At 37.2% G+C, this 18,925-nt stretch overlaps 2 protein-coding genes across 8 annotated transcripts; one reads left to right on the top strand and one right to left on the bottom strand.

The window, feature by feature from the left end:
- b3gat1b (beta-1,3-glucuronyltransferase 1 (glucuronosyltransferase P) b) lies at nucleotides 1–11,094 on the bottom strand. Of its 6 annotated transcripts, none has more exons than XM_083568573.1 (7): nucleotides 10,834–11,094; nucleotides 8,742–8,938; nucleotides 8,393–8,452; nucleotides 5,469–5,648; nucleotides 4,741–5,231; nucleotides 2,122–2,418; nucleotides 1–1,606 (listed from the first exon to the last, which is right to left on the bottom strand). In XM_083568573.1, the coding sequence occupies exons 4-7, from the start codon at nucleotides 5,578–5,580 to the stop codon at nucleotides 1,520–1,522; spliced, it is 987 nt and encodes a 328-aa protein (XP_083424699.1). In that variant the 5' UTR covers nucleotides 5,581–5,648; nucleotides 8,393–8,452; nucleotides 8,742–8,938; nucleotides 10,834–11,094; the 3' UTR covers nucleotides 1–1,519. The 6 variants fall into 6 exon arrangements, with proteins under 6 accessions (XP_083424699.1, XP_083424700.1, XP_083424703.1 ...); XM_083568574.1 differs by having other exon boundaries at nucleotides 8,742–8,972; nucleotides 10,834–11,063; XM_083568577.1 differs by having other exon boundaries at nucleotides 8,734–8,938; nucleotides 10,834–11,057.
- A 960-nt stretch (nucleotides 11,095–12,054) lies between these two features.
- On the top strand, nucleotides 12,055–18,079 carry slc37a4b (solute carrier family 37 member 4b). 2 transcript variants are annotated; one of them, XM_083568548.1, is made up of 11 exons: nucleotides 12,055–12,175; nucleotides 13,281–13,428; nucleotides 13,513–13,668; nucleotides 13,903–14,135; nucleotides 14,734–14,986; nucleotides 16,118–16,273; nucleotides 16,467–16,552; nucleotides 16,629–16,742; nucleotides 16,953–17,018; nucleotides 17,386–17,524; nucleotides 17,763–18,079. In XM_083568548.1, the coding sequence occupies exons 2-11, from the start codon at nucleotides 13,413–13,415 to the stop codon at nucleotides 17,927–17,929; spliced, it is 1,386 nt and encodes a 461-aa protein (XP_083424674.1). In that variant the 5' UTR covers nucleotides 12,055–12,175; nucleotides 13,281–13,412; the 3' UTR covers nucleotides 17,930–18,079. The 2 variants fall into 2 exon arrangements, with proteins under 2 accessions (XP_083424674.1, XP_083424675.1); XM_083568549.1 differs by lacking the exon at nucleotides 12,055–12,175 and adding an exon at nucleotides 13,148–13,196.
- Nucleotides 18,080–18,925: the final 846 nt, after the last annotated feature.

The following is an 18,925-nucleotide window of genomic DNA, read 5'->3' as shown; positions in this document are numbered from 1 at the left end:
TGTTGTTGTTTTTTTTATTGCCAGATTTCTCTTATCCGTCTTAACTACAGTGAAATAAGAGAATACACAAACATTTTCAAAATAAATACACATAGGGAAGCAAATAGCAAAGAAATCACAGAATTAAGACATGCCTTTTAAACATCAGTGATTGATGAAGTTTTCACACACTCATGGTTTCAACAGCATGCTCTCGGGGTCAGAAAGTTAGGGGGCTCCTGCAAAGATGTAGCTTTTCGAAATGTTTTTATACCTTAAACTGTTGTGACAAAAAGCATATAAACAAGAAAATACCGCATTCATTCATCGACAAAAGACTTTGTTATTGTGAGATAAATAGAATGAGGAGAAATGTACAAGTCACATGTCGCCATCATGTGTGTCATTGTTTTCCTTTTTTTTAGTTTGTTTTTAAAAATAGTTATGTATAATATCGTCATATGACAACAATGACGATTAACAATTTGATCTTGTTTTAGAGTTATAAATAATAAAGTTATAGATTTATTGATAATAATATAAAAATGTAAGATCCATCCAGCAAATTTTTCCCCTAAATTCCACAAAAAGGGCAAAAAATTTGAGTTGGAATTTATTTGGAATAATTCAAATTTTGTTATTAATTGTAATCTGACTTAATAATTGTCATTGTAGGACAAACATTTACGTCACTATTACATTATTTATTCATTGTATACCATTCATTGATAACAATTCTTAAAAATAATACATGGATTGGATGTGCAACAACTAAACGCACACAAGAAACAAGACAAAATCAGTATAATGATGTTGTCTGCCCCTAGGCGCTATATTGCTCTAAAATGCTCAATGTCTTAATGTACAATTTCTATTTCTTGTTATTGTAAGAAGTACAATACTGAAGAAACTAAACACACTGATGTCTAAAATGGTTCCTTTAGTCCTGGAGTTGTGCAAACTTCTGCTTTTAGTTAAGAATAAAAATGGTAAAATGTCCCCAAACTTTTTACATGTGGTGTGTGAAGGTTTCTGTGTGTTCACCAGGTTAAATTACTCCATAAACACTGACATTTTATCCATGGGCTTCTGTTCCCATGTTGCGAATTTATCCCAAGAGAAACATAGCTTACTCAAAAGTGGACATACTACAAAAAAAAAAAAAAAAAAAAAAAAATAGTATTTGTCATTTAGACTTGAATGGCTCAGTGTATCTCGGGGGTAAAGATGACGTGCACAATTGCCGTGATAATGTAACTATTGCTCAGAGCTGACTCATGCCGAACAACAGCCTTTTTCTTCTGCTGCTGATCCCCAGTGTGAGAAAACAGAGATCTGTCCTGATACCAAAAACGGTGTCTGGAAAATGCTTGTGAAGCTTAGTGGAAGTTCAGTAGTGCTTTGTAAGCTGTTTATTCTTTTTCCGTGGCTTTGTGCAATGTCTGGTCAGTGCAGTGCAACTTTAATCTTAAAACATTATTGCAACGTCCCACATCAGGTGCCAAGATGCACAATAAGGGACGGGTATTGAAAGATTTATTTATATCTCCATGTTGAAATCAGTGAAGCCCTTTTTCCCTTCATTCACTAGCACAGGTCTTTCAGTCCGAGTGTGCCACACTAGCACCTGCAAAATAAATCAATCACATGTAAGCATTTTTAAGCATGCGTTTGAGTGTAGCTTTCATTCGAAAAGTGTGTAAAAAACTGAAAATAGTGAAAGCAGGTTTTCTTATGTCACAGACAACAGAACACAAAGTAAGGCAAAGTTGGGGATGGAGATAGGGGTGTGTCTTCCAATGGCAAGATCGATGTGTCTCCCATGTCAAATAGTAAGTTAACTGTAATCTATATTATTAAAGGGGCTTTTTAGCTTTTTACTTGTAGTAGTATTAGTAATAGTATCACTAGCAGTAGCAGCAGTAGTATTTGTAGTATTAGCAGCAGTAATAGTAGTAGTATTAGTAGTATTAATAGTAATATTAGCAGTAGCAGAAGTAGTTGCAGCAGCAGTATATTATAGCAGCAGTAGCATTAGCAGTAGCTGTTGTAGTAGTAGTAGCAGCATTGGTGTAGATATCATGGCAGAATTATAGACACATTTGACATAATTTGAATAAAAAAGGATGTTAATGAGTTCACCTTTGTACAGTTATCAGCTTTCGGTTCCAGCTCACTGAGAGTGACCAGCTCCCCCAGCAAACTGCTCTCCTGGTATCCCCCTTTAACTCCATTCAGCTTGAAATAGGCATGAGGTTTACTAAGGATGAGCTGGAGGTTAATGGCAAACCCTGCCATGTCGATCGCAAATGGACGCCGAGGGTCGAACACGGTGCTCCAGCCGTACACTTTCCCGTGGGTGTTGATTTTAGGCGACTCGTAACGCAGGCCCCCAACAAAGGCAACGGGCCAAACGGAGACCTTCTTGGTCGAACGCATCTAAATTATGGGGGAAAAACACATGGATAATCAGTGGGCTACTGAATCAGCATTAGCATGATAGCTGATTTCATAACAGTTTTATAAAATTTCTTGACATCCTTAGATTTTTGAAAATAATTCACTCCCATGCCCCAAGAACTGTTTTCCTGTGGTGCAAATATGAGGTTGCACATCAGTAAAACAGCTTTGTCATTCATTATCATGGAAAAAGCCAAAGAACTTCAAATATAAAACGTAAAAGTTGTCAGTAATAAGTATAAAAGGTAATGGATATAGATAATATAATAAGCTGCAAAGAGAAAGGAAGACAAAGAGACGTGGTGGTGGAATGAGGAAATACAGGAAAGTATAAGTAGAAAGAGGTTGGCGAAACAGGATTAGGATCGGCAGAGAGATGAGAAAAGTAGGCAGGAGTACAAGGAGATGCGGAAGCAGGTAAAGAGGGATGTGGCAAAAGCCAAGGAAAAGGCATATGAGGTGCTGTATGACACTAAGGAAGGAGAAAAGGATTTGAACAGTTTGGCCAGGCAGAGCGACCGAGCTGGTAAGGATGTGCTACAAGTTAGCGCAATAAAGGATGGAGATCGAAATGTGTTGACTAGTGAGGAGAGTGTGTTGAGAAGATGGAGGGAGCTTTGAGCAGATGATTAATGAGAAAAATGAGAGAGAGAGAAGGTTGGATGGTGTGGAGATGGTGAAGCAGGAAGTGGACAGGATTAGTAAGGGGGAAGTGAGAGCAGCTATTAAGAGGATGAAAAGTGGAAAGTCGGTTGGACCAGAAGACATACCGGTAGAAGCATGGAGATGTTTAGGAGAGATGGCAGTTGAGGTTTTAACAAGATGTGAGAGCATGCCTGAGGAATGGAGATGTGTGTTGCTACCGGTTTTTAAGAACAAGGGAGATGTGCAGACCTGCAGTAACTACAGGGGCATAAAGTTGATCAGTCACACCATGAAGTTATGGAAAAATGTAGTGGAAGCCAGGCTGAGAGAAGAGGTGACCATCTGTGAGCAACAATGTGGTTTCATGCCGAGGAAGAGCACCACAGATGCATTATTTGCTTTGAGAATGTTTCTGGAGAAGTATAGAGAAGGTCATAAGGAGTTGCATTGTGTGTTTGTGGATTTAGAGAAAGCGTACGACAGAGAGAGGATTTGTGATATTGTATGACGAAGTTAGGTGTGTCAGAGAAGTATGTGAGGGTGGTGCAGGACATGTATGAGGACAGTGTGACAGCAGTAAAGTGTGCAGTAGGAACGACAGATTGGTTTAAGGTGGAGGTGGAACTGCATCAAGGATCAGCTCTGAGCCCTTTCCTGTTTGCAGTGGTAATAAACAGACAAGGACGGATGAAGGACGAGGTCAAACAGGAGTCTTCGTGGACTATGAGTTTTGTGGATGATATTGTGATTTCTGGTGAGAGTAGGGAGCAGGCTGAAAAGAGCCTGGAGACGTGGCGGTATGCGCTGGAGAGATGGGGAATGAAAGTCAGTAGGAGTAAGACAGAGTACATGTGTGTGAATGAGAGGGAGTGGAGTGGTGCAGTTGCAGGGAGAAGAGGTGGTGAAGATGGAGGAGTTTAGGTACCTGGGGTCAACAGTGCAAAGTAATGCAGAGTGTGTTAGAGATGTGAAGAAAAGAGTGCAGGCAGGGTGGAGTGGGTGGAGAAGGGTATGTACGAGAGTGAAAGGGAAAGTTTATAGGACTGTGATGAGACCTGCGATGTTGCATGGTTTAGAGACAGTGACATTGAGTAAAAGACAGGAGGTTGAGCTTTAGGTAGCAGAGCTAAAGATGCTGAGACAAGGATGGACAGGATTAGAAATGAGTGTATTAAAGAGACAGAGCATGTAGGACGTTTTGGAGACAAAGTAAAAGAGACCTGATTGAGATTTGGACATGTGCAGAGGAGGGACATGGGGTATATCGGTAGGAGAATGTTGAGGATGGAGCCACCAGGAAGGAGGAAAAGAGGAAGGCCAAAAAGGAGGTTTATGGATGTGGTGAGGGAAGACATGCAGGTAGTTGTTTTGAAAGAGGCAGATGTAGAAGACAGAGTAGTATAGAGACAGATGATCCACTGTGGCGACCCCTAATGGGAGCAGCCGAAAGTGAATAAGACATCTAATAAGCATAAACACATCAAGGGCAAAAAAACAAAACAAACAAACATTTTAACATCTGGAAAAAAATCTGGCCTTGTGTCTGAGAGTCATTAGGTTAATTTTTCATTCACTTCCAGGAAGGATAGTTACATAATTACATAATACTTAATAAACAACTACATAATTAAGAAAACAAATTTCTGATCTACTTACCTCCTCAAACAGATCCAGGCTGTAAGTGTTGTCATCATCAGCAAAATACACAACCCCCTGAAGCCGGGCTTTAGGGCCAAGATTTTCTCTGATCCAGCGCAGCCCGAGATTCCTCTGTGCTGTTCCTCGTGGTACACGATTTCCCCTCGTCTCCCTGCGTATACGCTGAAGGCGCGGCGTCTCCACATTCAGGTGCGTGTGATTGAGGCCGGAGCTCCTCAGCAGTCTGGTGACGAGTGGTGTCCTGCGTGGAGAATCTTCCACCACAATCCAGTGGAGGTTCGGAACATGCAGGAGGGTATGGGTAAGGCGTGTGAGCTCGGCTTTCTGCACTGCTCGAGTGTAGGTGGGCGTGATGACATAGATGGTGGGGAGCAGTTTGGACCATGGTAGGGGATGCCCAAATGCATGTTCATGAAGGATGTTCTTGTCTGTGAAGCATTTCTCTTTTGGGTTATTTCTTTGCATGTTGACAACTTCATGCCTACCATCTGTAATGCAGAGTTGCTGTTACTACCTTTATTTTTCATTTTCAATGACAACACTTCATAGACTGTTATTTTTCCTCTTAAACCACAGAAATTTGACTTGCACTTGCCTTGATTATAGTTTTTATCTTAGTAAAAAAAGGCACAGTTGGTTTTGTTATTATATGGATACGTTTTAATGTTGTGAAAGATTGCATAACTCATGGCAATTCGGAGAGAGATGATTAAATCTTTATTTACTCTTGTGTGAAAAGGGCTGTTGAGTGACAGGACCATGATGCCACATACTGATGAGTAAAGTCCATGGCAGCACAATCAGGACTAGCGCAAAGACGTCTCGTCTCCTCGGCATGTCCAAGTCCTGCTCTATGTCATGCCATCAGCTAATGATGAGGGGCATATTGTTATCATATGGCCCTTCTAGAGAGAAAGAGACAGAGAGACAGAGTAAGACAGAGTGGGAGGGTGTTTAGTAATTTCAGTATTAAGTTCTGTCTTACATATTTCTCATAATTCTCACCAGTCATGATCATATTAACAAATGCATAAATCCAGGGTACAGAATATATTTGAGGACTACAACCACAGTTCCAAAAAAGTTGGGACATTGTGTAAAATGTAAAAAAAAAACACAATGTAATGATTTGCAAATTTTACAAAAACATATTTTATTCACAATCACACATAGAAAACATATCAAATGTACCATTTTAAGAAAAAAACATGGTCATTTTGAATTTTTATGGCCGCAACTCTTTTTTAGAAAAGATACTGAAAAGGATTTTAGGATTTCTTTATTGGGTGGCACAGGGGGTACCAAGAACCAGTCAGGGGGGCCCATGGGAAAAGTCATGTGCCCCAGCAAAAGTGGAACGACATACTGTAAAAATAGCTCTGCGCAAGTGCCTGGACAACGCATCTCTCATTTTATAAACAAAAACATTAAACAGACAATAATTGTTCTCAACTGCACTGCATTGCATCTACCTGTCTTTGACATCTTTTTTTCTTGAAGAAACCTTGAATGTATTGCTGCTGTGCCTTACTTTGTCTTCTTTCCATTTAAAAAAAAAGTCTGTCTAAAAATAAACAAACTAACTTAAACATTAATATTACAATCAATATTTAATAGCCATATGTTTATCTGATTAAAAACAAAATCATTTAAAAGTGAAGCTGTTCTTCGACACTGCAAACAAAAATAAACAAAAAATAAGACCACCATGCAAAAATGTTTGTTTATTCAATACAAACAGGTATTTACTGTTCTACATATTAAAATTCCAAATCTCAGAAGGTTAGCATTATTAAAAGCCCACATTTTAGCGTTTATTACGTTACTGCAGACTGTTTGGGAAAGTGATTGTCGGAAATTAATGATGATTAATCGCATGATTGTCAATGGTTAACTCACGATTAATCATGTTTTTTATCTGTTCTGAATATACCTTTAATCAATACTTTTCGATTTTTTAACACTCTAATCAGTATAGGCATGGACAAATATTGATGCTTTATGCAAATGTATGTTTATTTTTAGTGAAACCAAATTAACTAAAGAGCATGAAGCCAAAATACCCATGTCAATGCTATGAAGTAATTATGGTGTTTAAAATTATATAAATCATCAGGACACCAAACGTGACCTTTGCTAAGTTTCCACACGGACGGTTAATGAGGTGATACCGGAAAAACTGTACCTCTTCTAACTTTTATACGGATTACATATTCAATGAATATTTTTATTCAATGTTAATTAGTTTATTAAAAAGAAAACACTTCTAAGAGAAGAGTCTCTTAGAAGAAGAAATGGGTGGAGGTTTACCAATCTGCGAAAACACTTTGTCTACACATTGTGGAAAAATTTGAAAATTATTTAATCAATGCTGCAATTACAAAAAATAAAAAAATAAAATAAAATAAAAATTAGCAAAAATATCTCACTATCTATAGTATATAATGTCATCAAAAAAAATCTCTGTGGGCAATGAACAAGGGAGAAAATCAATAATGCGTATTGAATCTTTGTATGCCTGTGCATTGGATCTTCAGCCACTTGGGTAATGCATTAAAAAACAGGCATGATTCTGTAATGGAAATCACTGCATGGGCTCAGAAATGCCTCCAGAAATGATTGTCTGTCATCCCAAATGCAGGATAAAGCCATAATATGCAAAAAAGGATCCATATGTGCACATGATCCAGAAATGCTGCTGTCTTCTTTGAGCTAAAGCTAATTTAAAATGGACTGAGGCAAAGTGGAAAAGTGTTCTCTTGTTAGACAAACTAAAATTTGAAATTCTTCTTGGAAACCATCAATGATGCATCCTCCAGATTAAAGAGAAGAGAAAGACCATCAGGCTTGTCATCAGCACAACATATGCTTCCATCCAGATGATGTCTTTTTCAGGGAAGGTCTTGCATATTTCAGCAAGGTAAGTCTAAATCACATGCATCTATTACAACAGCATGGCTACATAGTAGAAGAGTCCAAGTTCTGAACTGACCTGCCTGCAGTCCAAAACTTTTACCAATTGAAAACATTTGTTGCATCATGAAATTTGAAGATCCAATTTGCATCATGACAAAGAAGATCCAAGACTTTTGAACAAATACAATCCTGTTTTAGACATAAATGGGACAACATTCCTCTCCCAAAATGCCACCAACTCGTCTCCTCAGTTTTCAAATGGAAAAGAAAAGAAAAGAAAAAAAAAAAGAAAAGAGCAAATGCTACACAGTGTTAACATGGCCTTGTACCAACTTTGGTTGACATGTTGCAGCCATCAATTTTCAATCAAAATTACATTATATTTTCTTTAAAATGGTACATTTTCTCAGTTTTTTGCAAGTCATTGCATTATGCTTTTATTTACATTTTACACAGCCTCAAAACCTTTATTGAATACAAGGTTGTAGTTCTACATGTGTCTCAGAGGGTTATGGTATCATTACTTCACTAAATTGCAATAATTTTCAAATTGGACTATAAATTTAAGTGGACAAAGTATAAAATAAGGTAAATAGTTATTTATAGTTTATTATAATAGTTAAGAGAAAACAGTCTAGAGACACATGGTCCGAGTACATTTAACGAGACCTGTACATAATAACATGATAGAGGGAAGTGAAAAACTTAAACAATATGCATATGGAGAACTCACACATGTTCAGGAGGAAATGCAGACAGCTGATCAGCTGATCATTTCCATTGTATCAAGGATCTGTAACACACAAGGTAAAGGAGTAACAGGTCAGTATAACAATAATACAGGAAGCATTACCACCTCACAGATCCAGTGGCTCCAGATTAAATTTTAAGATTCACCTACACCATCCCAGTAAGTGGATGGCATTAAATTGTGTGTGTGAGATGCACTGCAATCAATCCATGTTGTCCATGATGTATGAATGAATTAATGAAAATTAGTTCTGACAATGAGGTTTGTATCTAAATCTGTATCTATCTTAGTAATGTCTAAATTACAAATAAAATCATCCATACTCACGAACCATGCACATGTCCTGTCCCTCTGCAGTGCTTGTGTGCGTCTGTCAGCTCGAAAGAGACTCCAGCTTGGCACAGAGGCCGGTGCGGGGGCAGACATGTGCAGTGCCAGGGCCTGCAGAGACGAGAAAAATCATCCCTCTGGAAGAATGTCCCCTCTCATCCAAGCAACAAAGGCACTGATTGTGAATGCTGATGGAGACTGGCAAAGCAGAACAAAGAGAAGAAAATACAGCCTAACAGGCTCGAAATCTCCTCAGTCAAGTGTTTGAAAATATGAGAGTGGGTTTTTGTTTTTGGCATCACGTGGCCAGGAGTGAGCTGGGGGCGTTTGATGTAACATGAATATTCATGAAGGCTTCAGTGGCAAAGATGTGATAGATGACATCAGTGTACAAACTGCACTTATAAGATTTTCTCTGTTTGTTTCTTTAGTGACGATGAAGGAGGGCCCCCCCCCCCCCCCCACACACACACACACACACACTGTGTTTCCTATAAATGGAGGTCATTTGCAAAATATGCCACTTCCAAAAATAAAAAAAACCCTCAGAAATAGCCTAATTACAACACAGTGTCATATATATATATATATATATATATATATATATATATATATATATATATATATATATATATATATATATATATATATATATATTTCAAACAAATTCACAGATAATGATTATAATTGTTTTTTAAAAAAAAGTCATCCCAACTGCAGTTGCTGAGAGGCTCATTGATCCCATTAAAAAGGAATCACAATGTAAACATGAGATCGATTACATATATGTATTATTAAAAGCCTGGGATTGGAATGACTCGCCATCCTTAATATAGGCAGGTGTTACAGCGGAGCAATGAAGATGAGTTTCCAATAAATTCAAAGAACAAGTCACTTTCTGCAGGATGTTTACAACCTGATCCCAAGTACAAATCTATCAAATAACTGCCATCATCTTTGTGCAGAATCTGTGGAGTTCCTTGCAACATCCCATTCCTTGGTAATACTTTGTGTAGTGAACTTTTATTATGCATTTATTCTGGTATGTTGTCAATGACTTTAAGCAACATCACAACTTTTATTTCCATCTAGAGATGCATTTATTGTGTGTCTTGTATTGAAAAAAGTTGTCGGCCAATCCAATACCTCATGCTCCTTGAACTGCTCTTTCACAATTAAAGTCTGATTAAAAATGGCCCTTAATTCCACTATTAAACACTATCTTGACTTTACTGTCAAATTTTACTTCACCATGTCTATGAAATTTTTATTTTTTTTTCAGAAAGTTGAAATAAAAAATATATTTTTTTAGGTTTTAATGATAAGTTGGTTTCTTAACCCAATTCCAGTAATTTATTTTTTTCTGCCAATGGGATACGTCTTCTGGAATGATTGTTAAGAAAATGAGAATCAGTCAGGGTTAAAAGAATCATTGCCATTTAAAACATATTAATCACAGCAATAAGGATCCAATTGTAGACTAGTTTATGCCTATTTAAATCTAAGTGGTGAAAATATATACTGAAACATCTGATTACATGATGAAAACATGAAATTTTCCACTATAATGACTAATGGCTGTTGCTATGGCAACTGAGGGACCAAATGTGGAGGCAGACAACTAGGTGACAGACATCTCTTTCTCTGTACCCTGTGTGTGTGTGTGTGTGTGTGTGTGTGTGTGTGTGTGTGTGTGTGTGTGTGTGTGTGTGTGTGTGTGTGTGTGTGTGTGTGTGTGTGTGCCCCTCTCTGTCTGCTTATGTAACCGTGACTGATGTGAGAGATCGGTGATGGGGTGATGTAAAGATACTCCCAATGCTAGTGTCCCAATTCTGCCTAAAATATCCTAGAGCACTAGCTTACCATCCAGATACATTTTCTAAAACCATGCATCTATTTGAATGTTCATAATTATGACTGAAGCTTATAATACATGACCTTGTGTTTATGACAAATGTATTTAAAAGCATTTATCTCTAGAATAACAAAAATATTTAACAAGCAAGGAGATCAGATTAGTGAGAGTGCAGAGATTAGTCTATGTTTAAAAGCCATCACAGTAAAAAGATTGTATTGAAAATAAAATTATTTACCTGTGTGGCTCCTCTGAGGTGATTCAGCCCAGTTCTGACATTCTGCTCATATCCTTTTGGCTGCTTTAAGATGCAAAACCAGGCCAGTTCACTGAATTTTTCAAAAGGGAGGCACACTGATTAGCGTTACACCCTCAGACCCATGGAACACAATGCAGGCCTGTAGAACACATTGACACAATGCCATCTTGTAAATATGCTTTACAACCAGCACACACTTGGTTAGCATGCACACTGCCTCTTCTCTCTCCTGTCTCCCTCTCCCTCTCCCTCTCTCTTTCTTTCTCATATATATATATATATATATATATATATATATATATATATATATATATATATATATATATATATATATATATATATATATATATATATATATACACACACACACACACACACACACACACACACACACACACACACACACGTATATATACATGAGAAATATATATACATACACACACACACACGCACACACACACACACACACACACACACACACTTTTCCATGGTCTTTGCCCTGATGCACCACACCATGGTCAGTCTGTCAAATAGGAATATTAAATTATACACGTCAAAGCCTATGCATGTTATGATCTGGATGCAGATTTGACATCTATGGAGGTCATCTAATTTACTTATGCCCTGATCTAATCAACAATTCATAGAAAACTTTTTAACAATTATTTTGTAAGTGTGTTATTATGTTGGCTATTAGTTCATTATTTTCCCCAATAAGCAAGCCATGGGTGACAGTGGCAAAAAAAACCTTCCTGAGATTGTGTAAGAAAGAAACTTTAAAAGGAATCAAGCCTCAATAGTGGGAACCCTTTATCATCTGGGTGGCACCGAAAGTTCATTTATTATATATTCAGTCAACTATTCTGTCTTCACCCTCCACTATGACCTTCTGTTTGATGGAATTCTGCAATCCGAACCTTGGCCCCAAGACAGTCCACTTTAATGCCAAGTCCCCTACTGAGTGGTGGAACAGCAGGACTTAAAATAAACCCTGTGAGTATAATTTCACACCCACCAGCAAAATGGAAATCCTATTTTAAGCTTAACCATGCAGTGGTATGAACATATCATAAGTGTTTGTTTTAAAATAGCAATGCACATCTCAATCCTCTAAATCCGCTTTACGGCATGAGAAGAACCCTCTCTGATTTTTGCATTAATGAGGAAAACAATAGCACGCTGCCTCAAAGTGCGCGTGATGCACTCTGCTGCAGCACAATGATTGACAGCACAGCAGCCAATCAGAATCCAGATTAGGTATTTGGGGCGTGAGTTCCTCAGAGAGCAAGGTTTTGAGCGAGCGTGTCCCAAGCAGATGGAGGTACATTCATTTAGTGATTTATTTAAATGATTGTTATTATTATTTGTATGAAATTACAAGTACAGGGTTTAAAACATGACCTGTGTGTATGAGAATGTGTGTATAATGTCCTAGGATATGTAGCGTTGCATGTCCTCTAACGATTCGCTGACTCAAATCCGATTCAGGTCTAAATTTATAATTCAGGAATAAATATATAACTTCAAAATATAATCTGCAGTTTTTGTTGGGCTATCATTCGTTTATATTTGACATGAGATTGAAAGTCGGCATTGATTCGTGATGAATAGCGCTGTTTAATGTCGCTAACTGCCTGACAGATAAACGAACCGACTCGTTTCTGTGAACCGAATAGCTGATTTGATTCTTAAGCAGGAAGAAATATCTGACAATTGTGCTTAAAAATACTTGAATAATATATAAGTTTTACTTGTGTTTCGCATGTATTAAATTCTTAAGCATCAATTAAATAAACATAGCTTAAATTCAAGCTTTTGATTAGTAATTTTCTATTGTAAATGCTTTTGATTTGGCTATATCATTGGCAGAAATGTAACTGACAATAAGGAAGTTGTGTAAATAAACAGCCATTGTTTTATTGATTTATTTTAATTTAATTAACTATTTATGTTAAAGAAATTAAGTGTACAAAACTTTTGGGCATATGTTTCACATATTAATCAGTTGTTTCTTATGTAAACTGATTGTAAAGACACATTTCTGTCTTTGGCATGTTGTAAACATTCATCTTGCTTATATGATGCTTTAAGGCAGAGTTTTGTTCAAATAATTTGTCATTAATCAGATTAATCAAATAGCATAGTTTGATATACCTAAAGAGTCAAATCTCATTCAACAGCCTTTGAGTTATGCATGTGCAGATTGTGCCTTGTTTGAGGACCAATAATATAGAAGTGATTGATTTTGTTTGATTATCTGACTGACTTGAAACCTGGTATGCCAATGACTTATTAAACTCAAGACATCCCACCATCGATTTGCATGACCTGACATGATTGAGGTGTGTGTCCCAACATTTGCAAAAAATAATAGACAGATTTACATGGTGTTTTTGATTTATTTGTGAACAACATGCTTGTTCTAGGTGCTTTTGGAAAGAGATGAGCCAATAGTGATGAGCACGAGGAGCAAAAGAATTTAAGGAACCTCTGATTCTTCTTCAGGTCTACCTCAGCATTTGGAGCGCATCGTTTCTGCTTCTTTGTGTGGAGTTGGGATGACTCTTGTCAGAAGTATTCACTAAGACCTATCTTCTGTGGTGGTTATAGTCTCTGAAAGTCTTTCAGGACAATAATTTTCTCTCAAAACTATCTTAGTGATCGGAAACATGGGGGCTGGTTACACCTATTACCGGTCTGTCATCTTCACCTCAATGTTTTTGGGGTACTTTCTGTACTATTTCAACCGGAAGACGTTCTCCTTTTTGATGCCGTCAGTTATGGAGGATATTAAGCTAGATAAGGAGGAACTTGGTAAGTCTTAAATTATTGTATTTCTAGTTGTTAAGTGTTTAAAAATTTTACAAAAGTTGATTTCTGTTGTGGACGATCATTACATCCTCTTAAAACAAAATTTTGTAAACATGTATTTTTGTTTGAAGGCAAAGTTGTCTGCTTTAAACTATCATGAAGCTACTGAAAAGTTGTCATCTACTCTTTATCTCACATGTTTTTATGTTATTGAATCGTTCCATTCCTAATTTTCAGGTTTGATCACAAGCAGTCAGACTCTGGCGTACGCCATCAGTAAATTCATCAGCGGAGTGTTGTCGGATCAGATCAGTGCACGCTGGCTCTTCTCCTCTGGCCTTCTCATCGTTGGGGCCATCAATGTCCTCTTCTCTCAGTCTTCCTCCCTCACAGCATTCACCTTGCTCTGGTTTATGAATGGCATTGGCCAGGGTTTTGGCTGGCCACCGTGCGGCAAAGTGCTGCGGAAAGTGAGGAGCTAACTGAGTGCATGTTCACAGCTCACGTTTCAAGACATTTCGACATAATTAGATCCGAGCCTTGAACGTTTGCCATTGCAGTAGGTCAGCATGCACCTGTTATTAAGAGTCACCAGCATTATAGCTTCAGTTAGCAAGTGGTTTAGAACATGTGCAGATCAGGTGTCACATATTTGTGAAGTCATAATTTAATTTATTATTTTTGAAATATTTTTGTTAAAAAGCTTAAATAGATTCCCTCATATTTCATATTATGGACTATTTTTGTTGTGTAGATTCATGATATATAAGTTGAAAGGGGAACAAATACTTATACAAAGCATTGTTTGTATTCAAGGGTTGATAAATCGGATTTCAGAATGTCTTGCGTTGCAAAGAACACATACATAGCTGAGAAATGTGTGAACCCAGATGGAGATTTTAGTTTGGTGTAAGTTCAAACAATTAAAATAGATATGTTGTGTAGTATTAATAATAAAGTAGTAATTGTTTTCTGGATTTCACTACAGAAAGTACTTCATAAAATTAATTTAAAATATTTACACAGGAATTTAATCACGTAAAATCCTCCTCTGTTTTTCTGCCGCAGTGGTTCGAACCGTCCCAGTTTGGCACATGGTGGGCCGTTCTGTGCTGCAGCATGAACCTGGCTGGGAGTTTGGGTCCGCTTATCACCACGATCCTGGCTATGTACTACAGCTGGAGAAGCATCATCTGCTTCTCCGGCATATTTTGCATGGCCTTTTCATTCATCTGCCTGCTGATGGTAAAGAACGAGCCCAAAGACGTCGGCCTGCCCAGCATCCAGCCAGGGACCAAGAAAGGAAAAGGCAAAAAACAATGTAAGAGCTTGATAGTAATGTTCTCCACAACGGTCAGCATTTTCACTCATTACATTTCCTTTTCCTGACCTGCTGCATGATGCCATCCTAATAATATCAAATCATTTAATTATGTGAGCAAAACTACTACTTTACATTCAGTACTATAGGCAAAACAATACACTGTCTATTAATCTGGGAGACATATGATTGAATATCCAACAGCCCACACCTGTTTATAAAAGGGGAATTCTGGCCCCATCTCTTGAATTTGTGATGGATTATAATTATATAGACATAGTTTTGTAACACGATCTATAGTGTCCTGCAAAAGTATTCAGATCCCTAACTAATTATCACATATTACTGAATGGTGCGATTAAATTTTATTCTGTTTAATATTTAATTTAAAACACTGAACATTTAAAATGTGTTGTAAAATTACATTGTTTTGGGACATATTTTCATGAAAAAAAAAAAAAAAACATAACCCGCCAAACATTAATATTTGGCTGATAGTAATGAAGTGATTTTGGTTCATTCTTCTCTGCACATTTGTTTCAGGTTGGTTGGGTGATGCTTGTGGATTGCAATTTTCAAATAGTGCTACAGAGTTCCAATAGGATTAAGATCAAGACTTTGACTGAGGCCCTGTAGAACATTTAACCTTGTGCTCTTGAGCCACTTCAGTGTTGCCTTGTACTTCAATTGTTTAGAAGACAGGATCTCGTGTTGATTTCCATCTTTTTGCCCTATCCATTCTTTCTTCACTTCTAACAAGTGAATGGAAGTGTAGTTCAGACCTCTTTTAGTGCGATGAAAATAGGATGTTTGGCAAACGAAATTACGTTTTCGTTTTTTTCAAACTCAATATTTTTTATTTGTGAATAAATATTCAGCAAGTAACATTAATCCAAAATACACTTTTTTTGCTTATAAATTGAACAAAATTTCCTTATAATAATAATTATAAATAATTATAATAATATATATATATATATATATATATATATATATATATATATATATATATATATATATATATATATATATATATAATTATTTTTTATTAATGTCTATAAAAACAGATACAATTTTCCTCGCTTACTTAACCCACTCTCCCCACTCTCTGTCTTTCTTCCCTCTCTGAAGCCCCAAATGATGAGAGCACTTTTAAAGAGTTCCTTCTCTCTCCATACCTGTGGGTTTTGTCCTTCGGTTACCTGGTGGTGTTTGGAGTGAAGATTGCGTGCACCGACTGGGGGCAGCTGTTTCTTATGCAGGAGAAAGGCCAGTCGGCCATGATGGGTATTCCTGCAGCACCTTAGACAAACATGTTAGCCGAAAATGAGAAATCATCTTAAAAAATAAACAAACATTAACTGTTTACATAGTAAGCTTATCTTTTTAAATGTGTAACAATAAAAGTATAGCTAGTTATAGTTTGATTAGCTTTAATTAGATATATAGTCATATATATATATATGCTTCTATTTCGTAGGCAGTTCGTACATGAGTGCCTTAGAGGTGGGTGGTTTTGCTGGTAGCATCGCAGCAGGCTTCATCTCTGACAGAGCTGTTGCACGGGTATGTGTGTACATTTTCCATTTTCTTTCTTTCTTTTTTACCAAATTTAATCTAACCGAAGCTGTGGTTTAAACAGCAAGGACTGGGTACGCATGGCAACCCTCGGCATACACTCCTCTTAACCATGATGGCGGGCATGGTCGTGTCCATGTATCTCTTCCGGGTCACCATCACTCCTGATGTCACAGAAGTATGATTTCTTTATTATATATTATACAGTGTATCGAATTCCCTTCACATGAACTGCTCTCTTAATCTGTCTCTATATTGAACTGCACTTTTTTTTTTTTAAGGGTAATAATTATTCAACTAGTATAGCTGTTGTCTGGGTTTATGACTTCTGTATATCTCCTCATGATATATGTTAATTAATCGCATTTTTTCACATTGGTTTGTGTAGGAATCTCCATTCTGGGTTATCATTCTTCATCCAGTCTCTATCCTCACAGGGTTGTCTGAGAAAGAGGTACCCATGTCTCTGATTGAATCACATTTTGCCAATATATTTAGCCTATAGTTAAATAGCCTATATATCTTAGATGCATATTGACACATTTGTTGACACAAAAGTTCACATCTCCCTCACTGGTACCGACACACAGAGGCCTCACCTCTTTCGCTAGGACAGGCATACAGTGCCTTCTTCACCGGTATTGATATTAGAGGCCATGACTCCTTCTTTAGGACTGACACACACAAGCCACGCCTCCTACTTTCCTGAGAATGGCACGCAGAAACCACACTTTTTTCATGAGAACTGACAGCCATGTTAGCCACACCTCTTTTTAAAGCTCTTTTATTTTAAATTGATTGCTGTATTTCATGTGACCTAGCTCTGGATATTAACCCTGGGTGCTGCTTTTGGTTTCTCATCGTACGGGCCGATTGCTCTGTTTGGGGTGATTGCTAGTGAGAGTGCGCCCTCGAACTTCTGCGGGACATCACACGCCATTGTAGCGCTTATGGCAAACGGTAAGGTCTTATGTCCAGCTGACTAACTTTTTTAGATTTTACGGAAATATAGTGCTGTGCTTTGTATTTAAATATGCTAAATATTGCAACGTCAGGAACATGTGCAGTTTGGAGTGGCAGTAAGACCAACACTAGAAAAATTTCTGACCAATTTTAAATTTAATAAATTATGTCATTTTAATACATCTTTTGTTATAAGTGTTCCATAATTTTTTTTGTGTTTGTGTGTGTGTATCAGTTGGTGCGTTTCTTGCCGGCTTGCCATTCAGCACCATTGCCAAGCGCTACAGCTGGGAAACAGCCTTCTGGGTAGCGGAGGTGACCTGCGCCCTGACCACTGTGTGGTTCTTCACACTGCGCAACATGCGTACAAAAATGGGACGAGTAAACGAAAAGAATGACTGATCAGCACACACACTGAACACTCTGAGAATTTGAAACTACTGAGCCATATAAGCAAATAAATATCATTTCTGTTCAGAAACACAATCTACATTTAATATATTTTTCTGTACTATAGAAAGAAGGGTATGCTGAATAAATAATACACTGAATTACTTTACTGTATTACAATGTGTTAGATGATTGTTATGACTGGTGAAAGCACATTCCAGTGCTGGTTGTGTGTGTGTCTGTTTGTGAGAGGCACCATGTCCAAAACCAAAAGCAGTAGAAGCTTGTGTGCGAGCTAAAAAAAAATAATAAAAATAGGTAAAATTGATTAAAAAAAAAAAAACGTTATGATTCTGGAAGTTTTACACACTTTATTTCTAACAGAAATTGCACAGTGTCACTTGGAATGCTGTATCTTATAGAAATGTATAATATAATTGGATGTTTGATTAGACTGATGAGTTGCTGTGGATTGGACACAGAGTTTAAACTTTGAGTTTACTTCTCAAATTTAGCACAGTACAAATGAAATAACATTTTGGTAATTAATAGATGAAGATTTTATATCATTTAAACACTTTGTGATATTCAACAGAGACTGGAGCTTGCAGTTTTGGAATGGGTCTTTATTTACAGAATTCAGAAAGCTTTTAACTTCTCCAGCTGTCTGGGTCTGTTTAATTCCATCTTTGCATAGCGGATCTTGGTAGGGGTAGTAGGCTGTTCACAACTTACCAATTGACATAAAGTTGACATGGGTAACATCCTCAATCATTTTTTTATCTCCATATTTAAGAAATAAATAATGAGCCCAGCAGCAAATGCATATAAGGTCTGTAAAGCTTGCAGCATAGGAGGGGCATTCAATCTGCTTCATGCATGCAGCCAACAACCATGATAATTTAGCACCATTCTAATTAAAAGGGAAGAAGGAAATAATAAAATAATATTAAAATAATTGTCTAATAATAAAACATATTTTACTTTCTTGTGCATCCATCTATACCC

Source organism: Silurus aristotelis (genome assembly GCF_946808225.1).
Source record: "Silurus aristotelis genome assembly, chromosome: 18".
In the NCBI taxonomy this organism is placed as follows: Eukaryota; Metazoa; Chordata; class Actinopteri; order Siluriformes; family Siluridae; genus Silurus; species Silurus aristotelis.
Note: the sequence above shows the minus strand (reverse complement) of the source record. Positions and strands in the feature narration are given on the sequence as shown.

Bases quoted from the DNA above. Each gene is read 5' to 3' on its own strand.
- slc37a4b (XM_083568548.1), top strand. The intron at 14,136-14,733 runs GTGAGGAGCTAA...TTTCTGCCGCAG, and splicing joins GCGGCAAAGTGCTGCGGAAA to TGGTTCGAACCGTCCCAGTT. The intron at 17,525-17,762 runs GTAAGGTCTTAT...TGTGTGTATCAG, and splicing joins TGTAGCGCTTATGGCAAACG to TTGGTGCGTTTCTTGCCGGC.
- b3gat1b (XM_083568573.1), bottom strand. From the start codon at position 5,580: ATGCCGAGGAGACGAGACGTCTTTGCGCTAGTCCTGATTGTGCTGCCA. The intron at 5,232-5,468 runs GTAAATAAAGAT...TCTGCATTACAG, and splicing joins ACAGCCCTTTTCACACAAGA to ATGGTAGGCATGAAGTTGTC. The intron at 2,419-4,740 runs GTAAGTAGATCA...CCCATAATTTAG, and splicing joins GCCTGGATCTGTTTGAGGAG to ATGCGTTCGACCAAGAAGGT.